General features: G+C 36.4%; 1 protein-coding gene across 2 annotated transcripts in view; it reads left to right on the top strand.

Annotated features, from left to right (window-relative positions):
- Positions 1-24211, top strand: part of PPP3CA (protein phosphatase 3 catalytic subunit alpha) — a 323930-nt gene that overhangs the window by 240850 nt on the left and 58869 nt on the right. For both annotated transcript variants that reach the window (XM_055587811.1, XM_055587812.1), the window contains exons 3-6: positions 5191-5315; positions 13471-13582; positions 16041-16186; positions 19229-19368. In XM_055587811.1, coding sequence (XP_055443786.1) covers positions 5191-5315; positions 13471-13582; positions 16041-16186; positions 19229-19368 — 523 coding nt within the window. The remainder of the gene's footprint in view (positions 1-5190; positions 5316-13470; positions 13583-16040; positions 16187-19228; positions 19369-24211) is intronic.

Here is a 24211-nt window from a genome sequence, read left to right as displayed (position 1 = left end):
GGTTATCTTTCCAACTTGTCCTCCATACTCTGAGCTTATTTTCTCAAGAGGCCATTTGTCCTCCATATGCTGGCCATTATCTTCTCTCCTTAGCAGAGTGCTAGTTCTAGGGACTCTTAGACTTGCCCTGTGACTGATGCATTGTCCAGTTTGGATCCCAAGAGCTTTCTCAGATAACTACAAAGAGCCTCTTGTTCCTACCCCAGCTGTCTATTGCTGTTTCTCTTTAGCACTGCTTTGCTGTAATCTACACTGAGAAATGTCTTGACCTTGTTTAATGACTTCCTAACTGGTGCACTGACCACGAATCTCCAAATAACTTCTCCTTTATGGTGGGTGGCTTTATGCACACACATACACATTTATATTTGTGTTTACATGTACATTAACCTCCTACATTTGTGATTTCAAGGTTTAATAACTAGCTCTTTAGCAATGATATGAGAAATAAAAGCTATTTCCTTTCCCAAGAAACAAAGACAGATTTTTTCTGTATGTTATTTTGTTTCCCCCTTCAAAATTCCATGCTCTTCTTCAGAAGACTTAGGTCAAAAATTATTGAGACCACTCGTGTGAGGGTCATTTTCAATAAACTTTTATTTACTGTGGGCTAAGAATCACTAGGGGATGGAAATAGTATTAAAAGGCAATTACTCAAAAGTGATTGTTTGCTTTGGTATTACTTATTAGTTGGTTATTTAGGCATAATTTATGTATTTTCTAATAGTAGATGAGAGAAAAGTAAAAAAAAAAAAAAACATGTAAGCATCACAGGATGTTAGTCCCTCTTGTACTGTTTGGTTTACTGAGGATGTTAAGACAGCCATTCAAAACCACTTCGTCACCTGACTTAGAAAAAGAACCAAGAAGAAGGTAATGACAACCTTCTCAATAACTCAATTCTACTGCTCAGTGTTCATGGTAGTTCTTACTTGTCCAATATAAAAACAAGCGGAGGACTTATTGCATCTCACAGGAAAAGTAACCATCATGATGTAGCACATCAGGAATGGATTAGGGTACTAGTGGTCCAGAAAAAACTCATGTTTCTTTTCATTGATGTGTTCATTTCATTAACTGTTGTAACTACACATTTCTTATAGAAACATGGATAAGTCTGGTCATAATCTATTGAAGACATAATATGTATTTTTGTACATTAATTCAGATGGATGGATAATTTCATAGAGATGAGGTGTGCTTTCATCACATGTCCTGTGTTCCTATATTTTTGGTGCTTTTTCAATATAGTAGGGCTTTCAAGCCTGGCCCCTAGTCAAGTTCCTGCCTGCCAGCAGTGTTCCATTGGAAACGAGAAGCAAATAATGGGAAGCTGGGGGAATATGGGAAGCAGGAGTATTTGGTGAAGAAGGAGCTTGCCTTGAAGGTATAATGGAACTTGTCAAAGCCTGTTTGTTCTAGAAGTGCTGTTAAAACCAATGACATTGAAGATGAAAGGACCTGGCCTCATAGGGAATTACAGGCTGTGAGCAACCAAGCACATGGTTTGCCTCATTAGCTAAAATGTGTTGGACTTTATTTCTCTCAATGTTTTAGGTACCCAAGAGGATGGAAGGTGGGGTCTATAGCATTGCATAGACGGAAGGTTACTGGGCTGTACTTTTCACTTAACCTGACATGGTACCCTTCCCTCTGTGTGATGTCCTGACCCCACCCTGCATCCTTTGGGTACTGAAGCATGGATACCTCAGTATGGTGGTCACTCTCTTCTTGATTTTTGAAATCAAAATAGTGAATGTTCCCAAATATTAGGACTTCAGGATGAATTCTTTATCTGAAAGCTGAAATGCACAAGGCCTGAGCAATAGCCACATTCAAATGCACGAATAAGTGTGCTCTTTTTTATCACTTGTCTTAGATTCATCCCTCTGTCCTAGACTCCATCAAACAATCACTTCAATAGCATCCTTTCAGGTAATAAGAGTTTCTGATCTCACACCAACCTGGGATTAGCATTGAACAAAATCGCCTTTCCAATATGTGTCTCTCCCACCTGTTCATACTGTGAGGGGAACCACACAAGCATGCAGAATAAGGGCTCAGTCTGCTAAGACAGAGGGTGGAAAGCATTGGTCTTTCATCTTACTAGCTAGATAATTGCCACTGAAGAGCTTGTTATCAGTCTGCATCTCTTGAGATTCTGATTCAGGACCCGGGAATCTGTAGTTTCAAAGCTCTACAAGTGTCTCTGGTGTAGAACCAGGGAAAGAAACCACCATAACCTGCATGGAGGTCCCTCATTCTCCCCCAGTCTTGCCACAATACTGTTTTGAAAGCTGTGACTTGAAAGGCTTAAAACAAGTACCATCTCAGACAAGTTGAGGACCTTCAGCTTCCACCAGAGCAAACTCCCACTGTGGTCCATCTCTCTCGGCTGAGGGGCCCCTCAAAAGCTTGACTTCTGTAATGAATGGGTTTCCAAATTCAGCACAGCACAGGCCCAGTGAAGAATTCTAGGGTAGCACATTTCTCTACCACTGGGTGGTAGGCACTGTTCTCCATGTCTGGGTTACAGTGAACAAGAGCTGACAGCTTCTCACAGGTTATAGTTTTATACAGCTTATAGTCCAGTGGGAAGAATCAGGGAAGAAACAGACATGCAAATTAATCAGCTAGATTATTCCTGAGAGTAATAAGTACTATGAAGAAAGTAAAACAAGTTAATGGAAAGAATAATGCTTTTGGAAAGAAGTATACTCACAAATAGCTGAGACTTACTGGATGGAAAAGGGTCAGCCTGTGGATGTACAAGAAGGAAACATGGCCTATTTGAGACAGAGAAGACTGGCATCTACTGAATAAGAAAAGCAATAGGATGGTGACCTAATAGACATAAAAATGATTTTGAAAAACAAAGAAGATACATAGTTTTCACTTAAACTGATCTGGGAAATCCTTAAACCTTAGTCAAAATATCTCAGTTATTCAGGTATATTTTATTTGAGCTACTGTTTTCTTTCATATGGCTTTGAGAATTTTTTATGATTGTATATGCAAGTTGCTTTTCTTTGCTGAAGATTATCATAAGTGGTCCTTACTGAAAAAGCATGATTTGAATTGCGTGGCTGGTGTAAGGTAAAGTCAGTGATAATGTGACCATCCTACTAGTAACTGAATTTCAGGGTATCTTGTTTTCCATGCCAGCTTTACAGCAGTTGCTCCCTGCTCTTTTATATCATCAAGCCAAGATCCAGTAATTGTGCTGATCTTATATTGATATCTCTTATCACAAAGTTACTATAAGCCAAAAAGAAGAGCTTACTTTCCAGTTTTTATAAAATTGAATTCACAATGATGTAATTCTGTACTCCAATGAAAGAAAAGTTGTCCTTAATGTCTACATCATCTAAAGCCCATGTATTTATAAAATTGTGTGATTCTGGTTGCCGGATTATGCTGCAATTGTATGTCAGTAATTCCAAGTTCATGGTCCACAACCTGCATTAGTGTCTTGGTATTTGTCATTGACATGATGATATAAAAAATAATGATGCATGAATTTCCAGCCATGGCCAGGAATTGAAATGGAGGCATGGAAAGGGAAAGAGAGGATAGGAGGGGAGGGAAAAGTGAAGACGATGCTCCAGAGTGGTTTTCATTCCTCCTTCCTCCTTTACCCCGAGCACCAAAATCCCATCCTTTCTGATACCTTGCTATTTTTGATACAACTATTTTGAAATGCCACTTTGATCTCACAGTTTTCAAGTTCATATCAGGTTTCAGGAATTCTTCTAATTCCATTACATTATTGATGCCTTTAATTCTCACAATAGCCAAGTAAGTTAAAGTACCAATATCATCCCATTTTATACATGAATACATTGAGGCTCAGAGAAGTTGAATAACTTACTCAGAATCTCTCAGGATTGAAGCCTGAGGGTCTTTTACATGGCAAAAATGGGAATTTATATGGCATTTTTATTCATCCATTGTTTAACAGTATTTAAATCAGTGAATCCCTTTGATTCATATTTCCTTCTGTCAGCTTTCATCAGATAAAGGGATAAAGTTTAAGATATTTCAGCTTGCTTTCGACTGCAGCATAGAATTTATTAAGATAGCAAGCATCCTTTGACCTCTTGATTTCCTATTCACTGATACATTCATTCTGTGAACCTCTTAGCATGAAAGAAATAACCAAATCATGTTCATCATTCAAGCATAAAATTGTCTTAAAATATTAAATATATACACATATGTAAACCCTATAAAATGTCAAAGATATTATAACATGATAGTTGACAGCAAAAGCTTTGAATTAGACAAATCTGAATTGAAACTCTGTATCATTCATTTTTAACAGTGATCTTGCCCAGCCACATAACCATAGTGGAGATAAGATTTATTTTTTAGAGATTTAAAAGTAGCAGATGAAATTGTAAGTACTGAATTAGTGACTTTTAAAATGAGAGACTACATAGCTTTTAAGAACTTTTGTTTTAAAGAGAAAGTGAGAAAGTTAAGAAATTGCAATACCCAGCAATTTTTTTTTTTTTTTTACTGTTTTATAGGATTTCATTTCAAAATTTGAAGAAAGTTTGACATCTGATACTAGGCTCGATCTTATAAAAGTGCTCATTTATGATATCAATTTAAATTTAATTGGTTTTTTTCTTTCTCAATGATACCTAAAATAATGATGTGTTTTATAATTGATGACATTTTAGAGTCAAATACAATTTTTATAATGCATATCAACTTTTCTTCAGGAGGCTGCTGCTACTGCTGCTAAGTCGCTTCAGTCGTGTCCTGTAATAGACATATATTTAGACATCAGTATATAGATTATGCCTAATTCTTTGACTCTCTTTGACACATCTGCAAGAGGAAAACCTATTCCATGACATTGTTAGTATTAAATTACAAAATGTGTATAAAACTGTCAGCATAGTGTCTGGTGCAGAATTGTTAAACATACAACAATAATAGCTATTATTATTATTATTGTTATATTTCCATTTACTGTGAAGTGGTAAAGACCTGGACACAAAGCAAGGTTTGCCACAAATTAACTTTGGAAACTCTGTCTTACTTTCCTGTTTTGCAAAAGAATGTTTGGCTAAGATGGCCTCTGAATTCCTTCTGGCTCTAAAATTTTGTAATTTTATTATCTAATTCAAAATTGGAACATAATATAACCATAAAATGAATTTTCTTTGTTTCTTTCAGTTTGTGGGGACATCCATGGACAATTCTTTGACTTGATGAAACTCTTTGAAGTGGGGGGATCTCCTGCCAACACTCGCTACCTCTTCTTAGGGGACTATGTTGACAGAGGGTACTTCAGTATCGAAGTAAGTCTGCATGATTCCTTTTAGCTGTTCAGTAATGGATTAACACTATTTTAGCAAAATAAAAGTGGTGAATATTATTGTGTTAAATAAATCCCTAGTCTTTAACAATAAGCTTTAAGAGATATTATATATTCCTATTTTTCATTGATTCCTATATGCTTTTTATTGCATAGAAATGTCAAGGCATTGGCTAATAGTAAGATTTTGCCTTTTGTACTTTTTACAAATTTGCAACTTTGCAAAAATTGCATCATATTTTACATTAGATAATTCTGTTTCCTCTTGAGAGAACTAATCAAAGTCGATTAAATAAACAGATTTGTGTAGTTATATCTTATGAGGCACTAAGTTATTTTTGCAAATGGATAATCAAGTGCATGTCTGTCTGTCTGCATTTGTGTGTGAGTGTGTGTGAGTACACTTACAGCTGCTGTGTTTTGTCTTGTATGGCACCTGTCATCTAATTAGGGTTATTTGTCAAAATCATTTATTAAAACAAAACAGATAACCTTTGAGTAGAGGTTCATCCTCAGCCTCCCAACTGCTTCTGTTTCAGGTAAGTAGAAGTTACATTCAAAATAAAGTCAAGGGTCTTGTTTTATTCACACCTTTGCTCTTCTTCCTGGTGCTTACTGTGGTGTTTCATACATAGAAATATCTTATAAATACTTATTAAAAGAAATAATTATAAGTAAGAATAAGTTTTAAAGAGCTCATGCTATAGCAGATGACATCATATGTACTCTTGGAAATAATACTTTAAAAACGAAAACAATTATTCTTAAGTAAAGAGAGAAATCAAATTTCCTGAAGACCCACACCAATGTAGTACATTCATAGTAATCATTTATAAAAGAAATTCTAGGTTTTTAAATTTTATCATAATATTTTATTACAGGAATATTTAATGTTTAAAAACATCTCTCTTAGACAGCTTTTACTTTTAAACTGTTATACTAACTTTTGAGGGGGGTGGTATTCCAATTCAGTTCACCTCCAGTCATTGACCATATGTATGTGTGTCTGTAGTGTGTATATATATTATATATATATATATACACTGTATATAGTCATCGATATATTAATCACATTTAAAGATCACATGTTTCTTAATGATTCATGGTGATAAGGGAGGGAGGGTTGTATAAGTTCAAAAAAAGGAAATACATTTAGGTATTTCTACCATTTAGTAAGTAAGTTTTATCAAGCACATAAAATGTATAGGCACGGTAATTGGGAGAATTTAAAGAAATATACATCCTTGATCTCTAGAAGCCTAAATCAATACAGGAAAATGTAATTACAAAAAGCTCTATAGAATCAGAAGTCTAAAACAGATAGTCATCCAGGATTCAATTGTTATTTGAACTAGTTATTAAAATCTTGGGATAAAAGGGGTACAGAAGATAATTATCACTGGAATATAGAAATTTGGGAGAATTTTGAGACCATATATGGCTGGGATAAGAAACAAAGAACAAGTAAGATTTAGCTCAGAGGAAAACTGAAGTGAGAAAAGCACAGAAGAATTAATTAAGAAACCTTGTAAAACCTCATTCATGGGCTAACTTCACCAACATGGCAGAGAAGTGTGATGGAGTACAAATTTTGTAAGACCTTTGTATCACTTTAGGGCTAGTATCTGCCAAAAGTAAAGAAAAAAATAATGGTGGTTTTGAACAGAAGTTTATTTCTCTCTCAAGTAGAAACCCATAGATGGGTGGACCGTGGCTGGTGTGACTCAGCCTGGCCCCAGGGCCCAGGCTCTCTGCCTTATTGATCTGATGAGTGTGACCTCCTTCCAAAGTCAACCTCATGACCCAAGAGGTTGGGTCACACCAGCTTCAGCCCTCATGTTCTCACATTACATGCAGCTCAAAGGAAAAGAAGACAGAAAGAGTATGCCTTCTCATTTGAGGACATCTTCCAGAAGGGACATAGTTATTTCCTGTGGGCCAGAGTTTGTTGACATGGCTAAATGTGATTTCCATGTGTAGACAGATTTGGGAAAGACTGCAGTATACAGAAAACAGCAATGAGAGGGAAAGAGTTTCTGTTACTTCCCTTAAATTAAGGTTATGTGGAATCTAAGTAAATATTTTTAAAAATTATTTTAGTAACTCAAATTGACATATTCATTTGACATTTATGTGTTCCTATGAAAGGTTCTAAGAATAAATGCAATCGGTATACTATATACTTCCTTTGAATCTCATCTTCTAAGCAAAGAATGGCGAAGACTCTCCTGTAGGGACTGATTATTTTTATCAGCCAAATGATGGAGTGTTGTGTTAGAATTTTTTCTCTTAACCTTACAAGTCTATTTACCTCTTGAAACTTCATAAACTCTCTCTAATTAGAGCTTTTTTAGAACTGTTTCTTTAAAATAAAGAAGTTGAGAAGCAATAATCACTAACTGGTTCCTCAGTAGATTTTAATTTTAGTCTACAATTAATCTATATACTTGAACTATGATAGTTTATATAATATATATTAGTATCTTCTGTAATTTAAGCAAAGAATAAAAATCTGAAAACAAATGTTGGGGAAATACCAAATGTGGTTATCAGAGGACATTTAAAAGTTCTGAGATGCATGTACCATATTTCCCATCTTTAAAAACAGCTCTTTAATTAAACTTTACAAGTCTGAGAGTACAGCCCCAGGGACTTGCCACATGCACACAAAAGGACAAAAATGTGATGGCCTTATAAGTAAAAATGATCCATTTTGATTAGACTATGATCTTTGAGGGGTTTGAGGATGGCCCAGTGATATCATCCTATTTAAAACAGAACAGTCATTTATATAAAATATACTTACTGAAAATACTGTGAGGTTTTTCATTGTGGATTAAGGAAACTGACATTGTTTGCAAGTTAGAAATGGTATTGTTTGCCTAGTATAAATGATCTCATTTATTCCTCATAGCTCTGCAAAGAGCTTGTGAATGTCTTCCTTTCCAGCCTGCAGAAACCAAGGCTCAGAGAGACTTGCACACACAGTAAATGGCAGTGCCAAGATTCAAAGTCTGTGCTCTTTCCAATATCCCATGCCTTGGCCATATATTCGCTAAATGAGCCATAAAAAAATGTACACGTAGGTGATGCGGACACTTTTACATACTGTTTTATTAATTTACAGGTGTGCAAACACGCACACATAGTCCACTCCCTCACCAATATAATCTAAAGGGCAAACCTGCTGGTTTAAGACAAATCCTAAAATGAGAGCTCAGTTTTCCAGAGTGTAATATCTCCTAACAGACGTCCTGATTCATCTTAATAATTCCGAGTTCCACTGCAAGTCTTCTCCTTCGTCTGTTCTCTGGGCAAAGAAGAACACTTAAGTTTAATTTTTACCAAATTAGCTTTGAAAAGTAGGTTCAGATTTCATATAGTCTCAGCTGGGCAGTATTTACAGGCACTGGGTAGTGTGTTCTGGGCAGTACATGAAGCCCATTTTATGAACTCCCTCCTCGCCTCTCCTCCACTCTTCTTCTGCCAAAATTAGAAATTGTTCCCCACAAAGTTAGCCCAAATAAAACAAGCAAACTTTTGAGTAGTGATAAGAGAGGTAATTTTGCCTGGGGGTCGTAATTTGTCTCACATCGAATACCATCCTCTTTCTGATGCTGGCATTATGCTGTCTAATCTCTTTGTGTCTGTGTCTGTGTCTGTGTGTGTGCACATACATATAACCTTATGTATATATAGGTTCATGGCTGAATGTATTTCTCTGAGAATGCAGGGAAAACTCAGAATTGGAAGAAGAGGCACACACAGCTGTTTCCGTCTAGTCACTTCATCGGGTTCTCTTTTTAGCCATTCTGCACTGCAAGACATTGCCTTGAGCCCCTCCCACAGCACTAATAACTGGAGCTCAGCCCAGGCCTCAGACTCCTTTAAGTAGGAAGAATTGTATTTACTAGCTGTGAACCCATAGACTAGAATGAACCACGGTACGTCAGGCAATGTTCTGTGCTTCTGCCTGAGGATAGCAAGCGAACAGTACAGCAGGTGATGTTAGGTGACAGAGTGATGCCACAGACATGAGGAAGGAATTGTTTGGCTGTCTCCTTGAATCTGTGGGTCTTTATAGTGCATTGCTAGTCCCAGTGCTGCTTTTCTGTGTGCTTGTCAGGCCAGGCAAATAATGGCTTAGAGGAGCAGCATTTGACATTTCAGAAATCTGGATCTTTTCCCAGCCGATACACATCCCTCACTTGATCATCCTGTGACAGAGACAGCATTTTTGATTGGAATGTTTCATAGCATGTATGGTTATTTTAGGGAGTTGCTTGATATATATCTGAAGCTGAATATATATATATACACATATAGATGTTTACTTTCTTGCTTCTTCTTCTACATCCTTCTTGACTCCCCTATACAAGTTTTTAAGAATAAATAACAAAGTAAATCATAGCACTGCTATAGTCGAGCCAATTAAACTAATGAAGAAAATTATATCCTTAGTGCTGCTTCACTGAAGAAGATAGATACATAAGAGAAAACTATGTCTATGATAATAATTAATAAAAAGATGAGAGGATGCTCAAACCTTTTGTATTTACAAAACCAAGCTAATTTTAAATTATAAAGTGAAAGTGAAGTTTGTCCGTCATGTTTGACTGTTTGCAACCCCGTGGACTGTAGCCTACCAGGCTCCTCAGTCCTTGGGATTTTCCAGGCAAGAGTACTGGAGTGGGCTGCCATTTCCTTCTCCAGGGGATCTTCCCAGCCCAGGGATCAAACCCTGGTCTCCTGCATTGTAGGCAGATGCTTTACCATCTCAGCCACCAGGGAAGTCCAAGTTAAATTGTAAATAACTGTTTAATTACTTAGACTGAAAAAAATAGTCAGTGTTGTTGAAAGTGATTAGTGCAACTGATTTACATATCACCATGCAAAAAAAGCCAGTTGAACTTGCCTCTCTGTTCCTACCTTACTCAGTAAATCCAATGAAAATTTTATTCATATTAGCCATCTGATACCACATGGACCAAAAAAACAGCTATTTAACTAATTTTTATTTCATTGTTTATTAATTGTGATAATGTTTTACATGGGGTTTCTTTCTTTCTTTTTTTTTTTTCTTTTAAAGAATATCAAGTTGTAATTTTAAGCTCTTCAGATCTCCAGAATGTTAGAACTTTGGATGACAAAATAGTTGCGAGCAAGGCAGAGTTGTGCTTGGCAGCTCTCTCCCACCAGATGTTGAGGGCGAAGGCTGGCGGGGCTCCACTCTCCAATCCACCCTTGCCCTGTCATTTACCATGCCACTTATTCCATATTGGCTGCATTTGTGGTTTTGTTCAGTGTTTGGGAAGATATTTTATTCTTGCCACAGGGGAGAGGGAAATAAAATGTGAAAAGAGGACTCTTATTTTTAGGGTCTTCTGAGCCAAGAATTTGGAAATTGAGTTTTCTTTAGTGTTTTCTTTCCTCCTCTCCTCCTCCTCCCTCCCTTCCTTTTTCTCTCTGTCATCTCTCTTTTCTCTCCCCCATTCTCTCTCTGCTCCTCTCCTTTCTGGCTGTCTTCCTTCTCATTTATAGGAAAGGAGTCACTATTTCCTAAATTTCTACTACATGCAGGGAGCTTTATGTCCATTACATAATAAGGGATATGAAATGTGTATTGAATCGTTGAAAAGGTAAATAGATATGATAAGGAAACCATAGAACCTTTGAGTTTTCAGTTATAAAAGAGCTACAGTAATTAAGACTAGAGGTGATAAAGCCATGTGCTGATGTCAAAACATGATCTTTAACAGATGGCAGAAAAAGAGTATGTGGGCTCTAGATTGTGATTCCTCTGGTAGCATCTGAGTGGGGTTAACAAATGGCAGAAAAAGAATATATGGGCTCTAGAATGTGATTCCTTTGGTAGTATCTGAGTGGGGTTAAGTTGCAGTTTAGATTTTTGTTGGAGAGATTATAGCTTTGCTTTAAAATAAATTGTTATAGGTAAAACTAATCTAAAGAGTTCGGAACTGTGGTAACGTTTTCCAAAGGGTATTGACTGGAGGGGGCACAAAAGAGCCATCTGGATGCTGAAATGTAACTGAATCTGGGTGGTGGTTTCATGGGAATATACATATGGAAAAATTCATTGACTGGTACATTTAAGATATATACATTTCACTGGATATAAATTATACTTTAGTGAAAACAAAAAACAAAATCTTTTTAAAAAGTAACTACAATATAGCCAAAGCACATAGTCTCTCCCCCACTATATGCCTTAAATACAATTTCAACAAGTGAATGTAATTTTTAAAGGATTTCACATGCCCATTCCTATTCCAAATCAAACATCCAGTGTTAGCAATCTATTTGGGAAAAATATAACATATATAATTTAATTTATATTTTTAATTTATAATTTTAAATTACACTATTTATACATAATATATAAACAAAATATACATATGATACAATCATATAAATTTAAAATGAGAATAGCTCTCACATTGATGTTAATAACAGTGTATATCTTCTCTGAAATGTGAGACAAGCTTGATAATACACGTTCCTTTTGCTAGAACATTGTAAGTGCACCTCTAAACCTGATACATAAGAGAGACTCATTGAGCCACCTACTACCCACTGAGATAATAGGGGATTTTTACACTTATCAAAAGATCATAATCCTTCCATTTGGCCAATTGGTCAACTTCTCAGAAATAGTAATATCATCTTTCACATGAACTTTAGGTAATAATTATAAGCACAAACTAGTCATTGTAAAATTATTTAATGTAACATATATATTTAAAATTTGATGTTAGCTCATCATTTTTGTTTATTCAATTATAATTACATAGTTGGGGACAGTATCTGGCTTGAACAACTCAATAATACATATTTTTTCTTTCTTTAAAACTAGGGCTATGTATTCAAACATTTACTTCCATTGACTTAATGAGTAATCATATAGGCTGACAGAAATGATGACTGTTCGCAGGTAGCACCACAGATGAATTGCCAATGGCTTGACCCTCATTCCTGCCATATGTTAGAAAGCTCATTATTAAGTGTAAATATTGCTTTATTTGGGGTTTTAGATTTTAGTAACCAGAATCAGACTTGTCTCAATATTCTTCTGGTTCTTTAGCTTCACTTTCTGAATAAAGTTCATGAGAATAAAAAAGCACACTTGTTTTCAGTGTGATTTTCTCTTCCCTGTGGATTTTTAATTAATGCTATTTGAGGATAATGAAATTGATATTAATACTTGAGTATCCCAGTTATCTTTATTCACCCTTCTGGAAGACTATGTCAATGTAGGTTGATTCCAAGCCTCATTTTTACACAAACGGCAATACACAACTACTTATTTTGTGAGTTTTAAGGTATATGAAAAGTTTCCCCTAGCTGTCAACAGTGTGTGTAGTGAGATTCCCTGACCTTCATTTTGATTACAATTATATATGAAATGAAAAGCTCAAGGCTTTACATACCAAAAGCACTGAAATAAGAGACAAGCTAATGGGAGAGAAGACTAGTGAAGGAGAGAAGAACATAACAGAAAATAGAGACACAATCCAGGTTAGCCTGAGCTTGTCAGTGTTTGCTTCCAAATTTTGTCAGACCTTTCCTTGATAATTTTTCCATTTCTATTCAAAATAATTAGCTTTACAAAGAGAAGTGGCTTTATTTTATTTATTAGCTGTTCATCACATTTCTTCTCATACTTTTACACTAGTATATTTTCATTTTTAATATATTTTCATTTTGGTTTTATCCAGTAGACTGTATGTACTCCATTGTTTGTTTGCGTGTGTTGTCTAGATCCCCAATGCGATGTTTATATTTTAGTATAGGTGAACATTTGGAGAAGGAAATGGCAACCCACTCCAGTGTTCCTGCCTGGAGAATCCTGTGGACAGAGGAGCCTGGCAGGCTACAGTCCATGGGTTGGCGAAAGATTTGGACACAGTTGAGCGACTGAGCACACACGGATGAACCTGGCTTGGTACCGAAAGAATGTTTCTGTTTGATTTTCAGTATCTTCCTTAAAAAAGACATAGTCTTTTGGAGACTTTTGGCCATACTAGCACATTTTGTTCATGTCTTCCTGGTGTGTGAGCCAAAGTATGTGTAACTATAATGGAAAATATTTATTTTTATATTATTCTTTTTTTTCTCAGTGTGTGCTGTATTTGTGGGCTTTGAAAATTCTTTACCCCAAAACACTGTTTTTACTTCGTGGAAATCATGAATGTAGACATCTAACAGAGTATTTCACATTTAAACAAGAATGTAAGTATACTTCTGGTTTCTCTTTTAACATCGTGTATACTAAATAGTAATTTTAATCCATACAGAGTTTTACATTATGATCCATTGGTTAAAAGTAAAAAGCTCAAAAATGAGACCATATCATTTCATATTACTTTCTGAGCATGGCGAGTTAAAAGAATTAAGAATTTCTTTTAAAATTATAAGTTCTTTATAAATGATATAAAATTGGAATTAATATTTGATATGATTTAGCCTAAGGTTTAGAAAAGGCACAGGAACCAGAGATCAAATTGTCAGCATTCATTGGATCATAGAAAAAGCAAGGGGTTTCCAGAAAATCATCTAAGCCAAAGCTTTTGGCTGTGTGGATCACAGCAGACTGTGGAAAATTCTTAAACAGATGGGAATACCAGTTCAGATTACCTGCTTCCTGAGAAATCTGTATGCAGGTCAGGAAGCAGTAGCTAGAACTGGACATGGAACAACTGACTGGTTCCAAATTGGTAAAGGGATACATCAAGACTGTGTATGTCACCCTGCTTATTTAACTTATATGCAGAGTATATCATATGAAATGCTGGGCTACATGAATCACAAGCTGGAATCAAGATTGCCAGGAGAAATATCAACAATCTCAGATATGAAGATGACACCACCCTTATGGCAGAAAGTGAAGAGGCACTAAAGAGCCTCTTGATGAGGGTGAAAGAGGAAAGTGAAAGAGCTGGCTTAAAACTCAGCCCTCAAAAAATGAAGATAATGGCATCTGGTCCCATCACTTCATGGCAAATAGAAGGGGGAAAAGTAGAAGCAGTTACAGATTTTATTTTCTTGGTCTCCAAAATCACTGCAGGTGGTGACTGCAGCTATGAAATTGAAAGATGCTTGCTGCTAGAAAGAAAAGCATTTTAATCTGCTGTCTAGGTTGTGACAAACCTAGACAGCAGATTAAAAGATGCTTGTTCCTAGGAAGAAAAACTGAAAAACCTAGACTGCATATTAAAAAGCAGAGACATCATTTGGATGACAAAGGTCCATATGGTAAAAGCTATGTTTTTCCAGTAGTCATGTATGGATATGAGTTGGACCATAAAGAAAGCTGAGTGCTAAAGAATTGATGCTTTTGAACTGTGGTGTTGGAGAAGACCCTTGAGAGTCCCTTGGACAGCAAGGAGATCAAACCAGTCAATCCTAAAGGAAATCAATCCTGAATATTCATTGGAAGGAAAACTCCAATACTTTGGCCACCTGATGCAAAGAGCCAACTCATGGGAAAAGACTCTGATGCTGGGAAAAATTGAAGGCAGGAGGAGAAGGGGGTGACAGAGATGAGATGGTTGGATGGCATCACTGACTCAATGAACATGAGTTTGAGCAAATCCAGGAGATAATGAAGGACAGGGAAGCCTGGCATGCTGCAGTCCATGGGGTTCCAAAGAGTTGTTGGAAATGACTTACCAACTTAACAACAACAACAAGCCTAAGCAACAAGCGAGTAAGTTAGTAGTCAGAATATTGCTGTTCAGGATAATCCTACTTTTTAATCTCAGATCACTCAATAAAATCAAATGGAGGACAGATTCAACCTTGTGCTTCTCTTTCTGGATGCAAAGGATTTACCAGCCTCAAGTGGATTTTACAGAATTAAAGACAACTTCTTCTTATAGAAATAAACTAGGGGTGAGGAGTACCTCATATAAATGTCATTTTCCTCTCTCTTAATTTTCCTCATTGTCTTTGGAAACTTAAATTTCTTTCTGTCATTCATTTAGCCCTATTTCAATGGAACACAAAACTTCTCTAAAAACATTCACTCTAAGTTAATAAAGGAAAAGCAATGTGCAGTGATTTAGAAGCAACATTGGAAACTTTCTTGCTATCTGCTTTTCTATAAGAAAGTTCCGGAGAATCATCCAGTTTTGTATCTTCTTCCATTGATCTCCTAGTTTTTGTGTTCTGTTCTGTTTTTAATATACATTTGTAGATAAATAGGACTTCTCTGATGGCTCACATGGTAAAGAATCTCCCTGCAATGCAGGAGATCCGGGTTCAATTCCTGGGTCACGAAGATCCCCTGGAGAAGGGAATGGCTACCCACTCCAGTATTCTTGCCTGGAGAATTCCATGGATAAGGGAGCCTGGCAGGCCACAGTCCATGGGGTCACATGGAGTGGACATGACTGAGCAACTAACAATGTAGATAAATAGCAGAAATGTATGTATGCAAAAGTTCTCTCTTCCATTATAGAAAAAATTACTAAAAAGGTCAAATATGGATGAACCACAAAAGTAAAAAACAGTAGATGTAAATGTTAATATATAACGTTAAAAAGTCTTTAATCATATTTGGAGCTTTGCATGTGTACTTATATGCTAATATGATTCCAGCAAAAAAACAAAAAAATTAATTTTTATGAGCCAGTCCTACTTCTGAAATCATAAGAGTAAGTAATTGGTTTTTGATAATGTTTTAAAGGTAAAATAAAGTATTCAGAACGCGTATATGATGCCTGCATGGATGCCTTTGACTGCCTGCCCTTGGCTGCCCTGATGAACCAGCAGTTCCTGTGTGTACACGGCGGTTTGTCTCCAGAGATAAATACTTTAGATGATATCAGAAAAGTAAGTTCTGTTATTTTCCAGGTCTACCCATTTTTTACTCCTTCAGTAATAAATGCATAACATCAATTTCCCTGCCTTTAACAATAACTTTTTGAATTAAAATGATCTAAAGTAGTCATGGGAGAAGGCAATGGCAACCCACTCCAGTACTCTTGCCTGGAAAATCCCATGAACGGAGGAGCCTGGTAGGCTGTAGTCCATGGGGTTGCTGAGGGTCGGACATGGCTGAGCGACTTCACTTTCACTTTTCACTTTCATGCATTGGAGAAGGAAATGGCAACCCACTCCAGTGTTCTTGCCTGGAGAATCCCAGGGATGGCAGAGTCTATGGAGTCACACCGAGTCGGACACGACTGAAGCGACTTAGCAGTAGCAGCAAAGTAGTCGTGAATGTCTTCTTTGTATTCATTTTTTATCTAGAAAGAAGGATATATTTATACTTTAAAACCTCAGGGTTCATTTTGCCATGTGAAATGACATTAGAAATGTAAAATATTTGATCACAAAAAAGATATATGCCTTTTCATTTCCTTTTGACTTGTTTCAAACAACCCATTGTATATTCATGATATATTACAGTTAAAAGACATTGTTTTTGTCATGGGGAAATATCACAACAGGACTTTTAAAATGTGTCCATATTATTATTCTTTAAAAAATCTACTTTTACAGCTTAAACTTTTAATGTAACAATCTAACAAAGGCGGTGATGCTATTCTATTGATTGTATTGAGTGGCGAGGTGAAAAGCAGTTCATTTTTTGCAACAGATATTTTTCTACTTAATTTAACACTAGCTATTAGTGTTGTTTTAGCCAGCAGGAAAGATGAGTTAGGTTGAGTATGGAAATACCTCTTTCATGAGAAAATGTAGCATAGGATATTTTTATTTAGTGGAAGAGACATCTTTTATTTCTTTGATTATGCTCAGTATCCTTTTAAAATGTCATTGCTTTTTAAAGGAAAATTATATTTAGGTAAGTAAAACATTTGAATTCTACCTGAATGCTCTATCATTAAAGTTCAGGTCTTCAAATGTAAAAAATAAGATTGTATTTACTTTCCTGTTAGAAAGGAAATGCATGGGTTTTATTTTTAAGATGAAATGAAAGTACATTAAATAAGCCTGCTTTGTGTGCTCGTGCCCTTTTTTATAAGATGCCATTACACATCTGCTTCTGGTGTTTTGTAACACACAAAGCATTGGTATTTGCTTTACATTTAAAGTTCTGTGGAGACAGGACACTGAATGTAGTCACTGAGTTCAAGTACAGTGCGGTTCACTTTATGCATGAATGAAACCAGTTTATTCTGCAAGCTGATGGACTCCTGAAATCAGTAACTACACTTCTTATCACAAATTATGTAGATTTTTAAAATATCCTTTGCTAACCCTAGGACTTTGTTTCTAGCATGTTTCAGATATTATGTTCAATTCTCTTGTATCATTATGCCTTAGACTTTGATGTAGAGTGATTTTTGGTTTGCAGTTTCCATATGTCAGTTAGCGTTTCTACCACACTTATTTTATTTAATTAATTTCATAGTTGTTTAACTGTAGATGATATTAATTTTAGAATGCATTTTATAACTTTTCCAGAGTAAATTCTGTACTCTGGTTGCTTTACCAAAGCTCTAGCTGGGAATCCACTTTTGTCAGAAAGTGTCTCCTCCTTTATGGCTCTAGCCCTAATAATAAGTTCTTGTTTCTTAGAAAGAAATTCTGTATTTTTATGGACAAGCATTATTTTTCTTGTATGAATTGTTCCAAAGCATAAATTACTTAAGTCTCTTAAGCAAGTCTAAGTTTGCAATGAATATTTTATGGATAGCAGAATGGTTGAAATATAGAGGGTCTTGTCTTATTGAAGGTTTTCATTGGGTGTTGAAAATGTGAAATATTACTTTGTACTTTTTAGATATTAGTAAAAAAAAAAAAAAGCTATGTAGCAAGACCATTATTTACATTACCTTGTATGTCTCAGAAAAAGAATTTCATGGGCTGTCAGACTTATATATTCATCTGTCCCATGGGTTTTTTTTTTTTTTAATATTACAGTATTGAATATGCAGAATTTTGGTTCTTACTGAGTTTTCATAGCTGTGTTATGCTTTTCTTCAAGAGACTGCATAGTATCTGCTAACTTCACCCCAAATCCTTTCATTGCAGTTAAATCAGGATAAACTATGGGAAAGTGACAATGTTATAAAATTGTTGGTGAAATGTCATTTCCAGTTATTATAGTGCTCATAGATTCTAAATGCACCATTTTAAATTGAAATATGGCTTTGCTAAACATATATAGCTAGAAAATTGGAAAATTGATTTCGTATGAGGACTTCAGGTAAGCTAGGAAAATTAGGACTGTGCACTGAAAAATGACCTGCTAAATTGGGGTTTATTTTACTGCTTATTGTTAGGATTGGTATGTAAGGTAACTAATCAGCTTGGTTTTAATTAGAAACCTAACCCCTAATGAGTGAATACCCAAAATGTCATACAGCAAGTACTTACTCTCAAAATGAAAGCTATCTGTTCTCAAAATTATATTGTTAAATATAAACACCATAAGTTGTTCCCTATCCTGATTTCTAAATCACATTTCAATGGGAGGCAGTAACAAAAATTTCCCCAAAAATCAAGTAAAATAAAAGCTTCTCAAGAAATGAAACACAGGTGGAACATCAGTTGGTAATAACTAAAACACTTGGCTAGATTTTAAAAAAAAACTAAGAAGGAGAGAAAGACAAAGAGGAAATCAGGAGAAAGGAAAAACAGAGTGGGAATTAAAGAAGCAAGAGGGAGGTATAAGGTGAAATGAAGGCAGATAATAAATGAGCATCAGGAAGAAGAAGGAAGGAAAATGGAAGAGGTGAGGAGTAGAAGAATGGGGAGGAAAGACCTCAGAACAGGAGAGAGGTTGGGGAGTTCACTCTGTACAGTGACTGGGAAGCAAAGATGGTTTTTGTGAAATGCTGGTTTCTTCTAAGTTCCAACTTTCCAAAGATTAGTATTTTGCTCTCTGTCTTCTATTTTTCTTAGTTAGACCGATTCAAAGAACCACCTGCTTATGGACCTATGTGTGATATCCTGTGGTCAGACCCGCTGGAAGATTTTGGAAACGAGAAGACTCAGGAACATTTCACTCACAACACAGTCAGGGGGTGTTCATACTTCTACAGGTGAGGTCGGAGAGCTCCACCTCCTGGAGCCTGTGGCGTTCGGAACTGTTGTCATTGATCAGTCCATGTATTTGATTTATTTGTTATGTGTGTAACTTTTCTAGGAAACAAATATAAATGAAGGTTCTCTTTGAAAGCCTGGTTCAAATAGATTCTTAGCCCCTGGAAAATAGAAATATAAATAAATTGATAGATAAATAAATGGATGTGTCGATATAGATGTATAGATACATTATCTGTGAAGAATAGAAAAGGCATAAAAGAGGCCAGTAGTTTCATGATGTCCAGGCAGCTGAAGAAGATAGTAGGGTTTAGCAGAATGTTGGTTCTGTTTCAAGAACCATAGGGAAAAAAATCCAGTGCCAGCCTTTTTTTTTTTTTCATTCAATTATGTAATCACTTAACAATGTTTTTACCAGTTTTCATATCTTAAATCAGAAAAATAATTTTAAATTGGTTAACTAAATTATTTTCAAGTTATTCTTAAATTTTCCTAAGTTCATCACACTTCCTGAATAATTAATTAAAATTAGTAGCAACCCAGTATATAAGTACCACCGTAAATTTATTTTTAGCACTTGACAAGCCAAATTGACAAAATTTTTATAGTAATGTTTCTGTTTGCAAATGTATGGAGATTTCCCCATACCCGTAACACTTCAGAGCACTTCAGAAAGAAGTCAACAACTCAGTTGGGATTTTTGCATGTCCTCATGATCTTCCTGGTATCTTATTTTCCCTCAATTTTAGCCTACTGCATTTTATTACCGCAGTTTCACTAGGTTCCCTTATCAGAGGTACAGTTTGATGTGAAAGTGGCCAGAATGAAAATGCAAAAGAGATTATGGAGAAGTTGAGAATTTAAGTTCTAGAATACAGTATGGGTTTTGTTTTTTGTTTTTTTCTCTTAACTGAAAAATCATACTCGGTAGTCATTGAAGTTTACACTCAGTTCCTGCCCTGGCAGCTAAGCTAATGATCAGACTGGAAGAACTCTGTGAACTTCATCCAACTCCATATCTTTCATCTCTTGAGTAAGCAGATATCATCCTCCTGCATAACACTGATCAGAGTTTATTCTGGAATATTTTGTTCCATACGTTGTTTCCCTGATGGGGCAAAAAAGTTTCCTTTTGCTTATCTGTTGATGTGATTGAGAAATTGAAGTTTGTGAACAGAAAGTCTTGTTCACTGTGAGCCATCATTCAAAGAATAGTCTTTGTTTTAAATATTAAGAGGTTTGTTCCAAGCCTCTTTATCAGAAAGTTTGCAGTTCATTTCCAAGTTTTGGAAACTTTGGCTAAAATAAAGGCATGGTATAGTATTTCCGAAAAGCCTGAAGATTTCTTTTCAGTAATTAGTTAATTGGGGAGTAATCTTATTAAAGACTTCTAACTTTTAGGGAAAAGTTGTTTTGTTGAAATACAACTGTATTTGCCAAGTGTTCAATTTTTTAGATCTAGTGTTAAATCCTTAATTATACCAAGAGTGTTTAAATTACCTACTTGATACCACTGAGTTGCGCTTCAATAATACAATATCAAACAAAATATAAACCTCTTGATTTTGATATTAACACATATAGTATTAATCGTTTTTTAATTCACAGTATAACATTCTTCTGTTAGCTGAGTTAGCTGTTCAAATATGTCATCTTCTAAATAAAGTCCTGTACTGAACTTGTATAAAGTTATGATATTTTTGTTTTGTGGCTGTAGACTTAGATGTGTTTACATCAGAGATAAAGTCCATCAACTAGATAATTAGAGGATTATGTGCTTTCACACCTTTGTTCTCAACAAAATGATTGTTAAACTCATCTCATTAGAGGTTCTTAAGAGATAGTGATCTTTAGCCATGACAAATGCTGACTGTCAAAATCCACAGCCTGTGTCCTCTGACTAATGGTAAAGCAGTGTGAATTATGTCTTATCTGAAGAAGAGAAAAATGGCTCACGCATTCCTCTAGACCTTTTGGATTCTTTTTTCTTTTGTGCCATCTTGAAGGTGTCAAGGCATCTTCTATGGCCATGGTTTATAAAGCTGGTCTAGAGCAGGTACAAAGGAACAAGAAAATTGGTAGAGGAACAGGAAAAACAGAGTTATTGGCAGTTACTTTCATCCACAACTCCCAGTTTTATTTCACATGTGTCTGTAGTTTGTGTATTTAATTTGCTCTGCCACTCTGTCCATGATCTAATGTATCATCTGGGCAATGGTTTAAATAAAATGAAGTTGCATGGAGAAATGCATCTAGAAGGATTTGCTGATGCTGCTCATGAGTTATAGAAGACAGTGCATGTGACAGAGGAAGGAATCCCTTTTTGCTCCAGTGCTACTGTTACCTTTAGAACCTTAGACCAGAGTTTGCATGCTCAATGACTATAATGTTGAAGTAACTGAGATGCTTGAACCAGCCATGAGTTAGATTGTAAAGATTTGTGAAGATCGTGACAAATCAGAGGTAAAAATTTCATCTTCATTAGAGCAAATGAAACTGTTGGCCAGACTCGGTGCTTTGGGTTGTTGGCCTTGGGTGTGTCCTGTGAGCTTTGTGTTCTAGATTTAGCTTGCTCCAGGAGTAAGTTTGACTAACCATTCTCACATTCCTCTAAGCACTGAGATTTGAAAACATCTTGAGGGTCACTTAAAATGTGTTTTTGAAGCTGCAAATGGCAGCTCACTCCAGTCACTGTTGGTTTCTCAATCACAGATCAGCAGCCTTTCTTCTGTTCCCAAGCTGCCCCACTGCTCTTTTGCAGTTGGCGCTCTTGTCGGCCCTTTCCACCTTGAAATCCTGCGGTTCCTCCTTTTTCACAGATCCTGCTTGCCCTCCAACTTATCAGGCAGATCCGTCTGTTCCACTGCATCTTTCTTTGTCTTCCTCCTGTTCTTGACAGTTTTTTCTGCACACTTTACCCAAGAACCTCATCTGTGTCCTTAGCTTCACTGTAATCTATGAACTCTGGTTAGATTACCAGATCTGTGCCTGGTCCATTTATCTCTTTATCTTTCCTGAGCTTGCATTCTCTATTTCTAGTTTTCTGCTGGAATTTTTCATCTTAGATGTTCCTTTGTCATCTTCTCTTGAACGCACCTTGCTTGAAGAGGTTTATTATTTACCTTTCCACTGGGGATTTCTCCTCTTTTTTCTGTTTCTATTAATGGTTTATTTTCCCAGTTATACAGAATAGAAAATATTTTTTCTTTTTCTTCTTGCATTGAAATCACCACTAACCAGTCATCATATTTTAATGGCCCTCTCTTTAAAATATAACCAGCATCTAGACCATCCTGCCTTCCCTCCTTCCCACTCTGAGTTCAAGACCATTTTTAGTCTGTTGAAATCATACCTGCTTTCACAGCATCCTTCCCCTCCCCTCACCTCAATTCAACTATTCCAGATTCACGGGTATTCTTTGGAGAATTCATTCACTCATTCAATTATTTAACAAATATTAGCCGAACACGTACTATATATGCCTTCTGTGAGGTTTTATAGATGCTCGAAGTCCCTGCCTTTGAGGGAATGACAGTCTGGTGTCAGAGACCGAAAAATAAACTGATAAATAAATTGCAAGGTGAGTAGTTTTGCGATAAATGTGGATGTTGTCTCTCTCTCTTTCACACACACACACAGCCCCAAACAAGGATGGATGGTGTTTAAGAGACTCCTCATGGTGGAAATATTGTTAGTCCTGAGCTTTAAAGGATAAGTAGAATATATCCAACCAGAATCAGTGGTGAAGGCTCTTGCAGGCAGGAAAAGTGGTGAAAAATATGAGGAAAATAATGCTCTGGGAATTCTTGGAAGATGACTACCCAAATGGTCTCATTGGACCTCCAGTCCCAAATTATAGGTAGCTGCCTTGGTATACACTAAAGCTGGACTCTCATAACTAAGCTATTCTACTCCTGTTTTTTTTATCAGCTAGAAACGCTTACACATGTGTGCCAAAAGACATATACAAGATTGTTCATAGCAGCAGTATTCAATAGCCAAGTAATGGAAACAGCCCAAATGTCTATTTAGTAGAATGAATCATAAATTATAGAGTATTTATACAGCTAAATACAGCAGATGAGAATGAGTTAACCCAAACTGCACAGAACAACGTGGATGAGTGTCACAAGTACAATGACGAGCTGAAGGAACCAGATACTAAAGCGGGTATACTTGGTGATTTCACTGAAATAGGAATTCAGCAGTAGAGAAAGCAGATCTGTAACATTAAAAACCAGGATGGTAGTTACCCTTAGTGAGGAGGTAATGGTGACTCAAAGAAGATGTGAAAAGTTGCTGGGGTTCAGGTCATGTTCTTTGTCTCGATACGAATGCTAGTTACAAGGGCATCCAGTTGTAATTGTCGGATTTGTGCAGTTTTGTGTATCAATTTGTCATCTTCTCATTTGTGCAGTTTTCTGCTACATTGTTGCACTTCAATAAAAGTTTGCCTTAAATAAAATTCGCTCACTGCTCCTGAGGCACCTGGCAGCCAGGAGCAAGTAAGGGCTAATTAAGCTCTGGTGAAGTTCTGGCAGGAAGAGCTGGAACCCTACCAGACATGATCCTTAGTGGGCAAAATGAAATTAGTTAGCGCACCCTTGGGCAGAGAGAAAACACAGCACGTCCTAGGAAACAATAGTCTTGCGTCATCCAGGCAGCACCCGGACAGCCCGGGGCTAGTAATCCATTGGCAGGTCCCAGGGAGCCGAGCGGGAGCTGGGCAGGGAGCGAGCCCTCCGTCCCACCGGGCTGAGAGCTACCGAGGCACCAAGGAGGCGAGCGGAGGCTTTCTCTTGGCCCACTGGCGAGGGATTGCCAATGAGGGAGAAGCCAATG

The sequence above is a fragment of the Bubalus kerabau genome, chromosome 7 (assembly GCF_029407905.1).
Source record: "Bubalus kerabau isolate K-KA32 ecotype Philippines breed swamp buffalo chromosome 7, PCC_UOA_SB_1v2, whole genome shotgun sequence".
Taxonomy (NCBI): Eukaryota; Metazoa; Chordata; class Mammalia; order Artiodactyla; family Bovidae; genus Bubalus; species Bubalus kerabau.
This window is presented reverse-complemented; position numbering and strand designations above follow the sequence as displayed.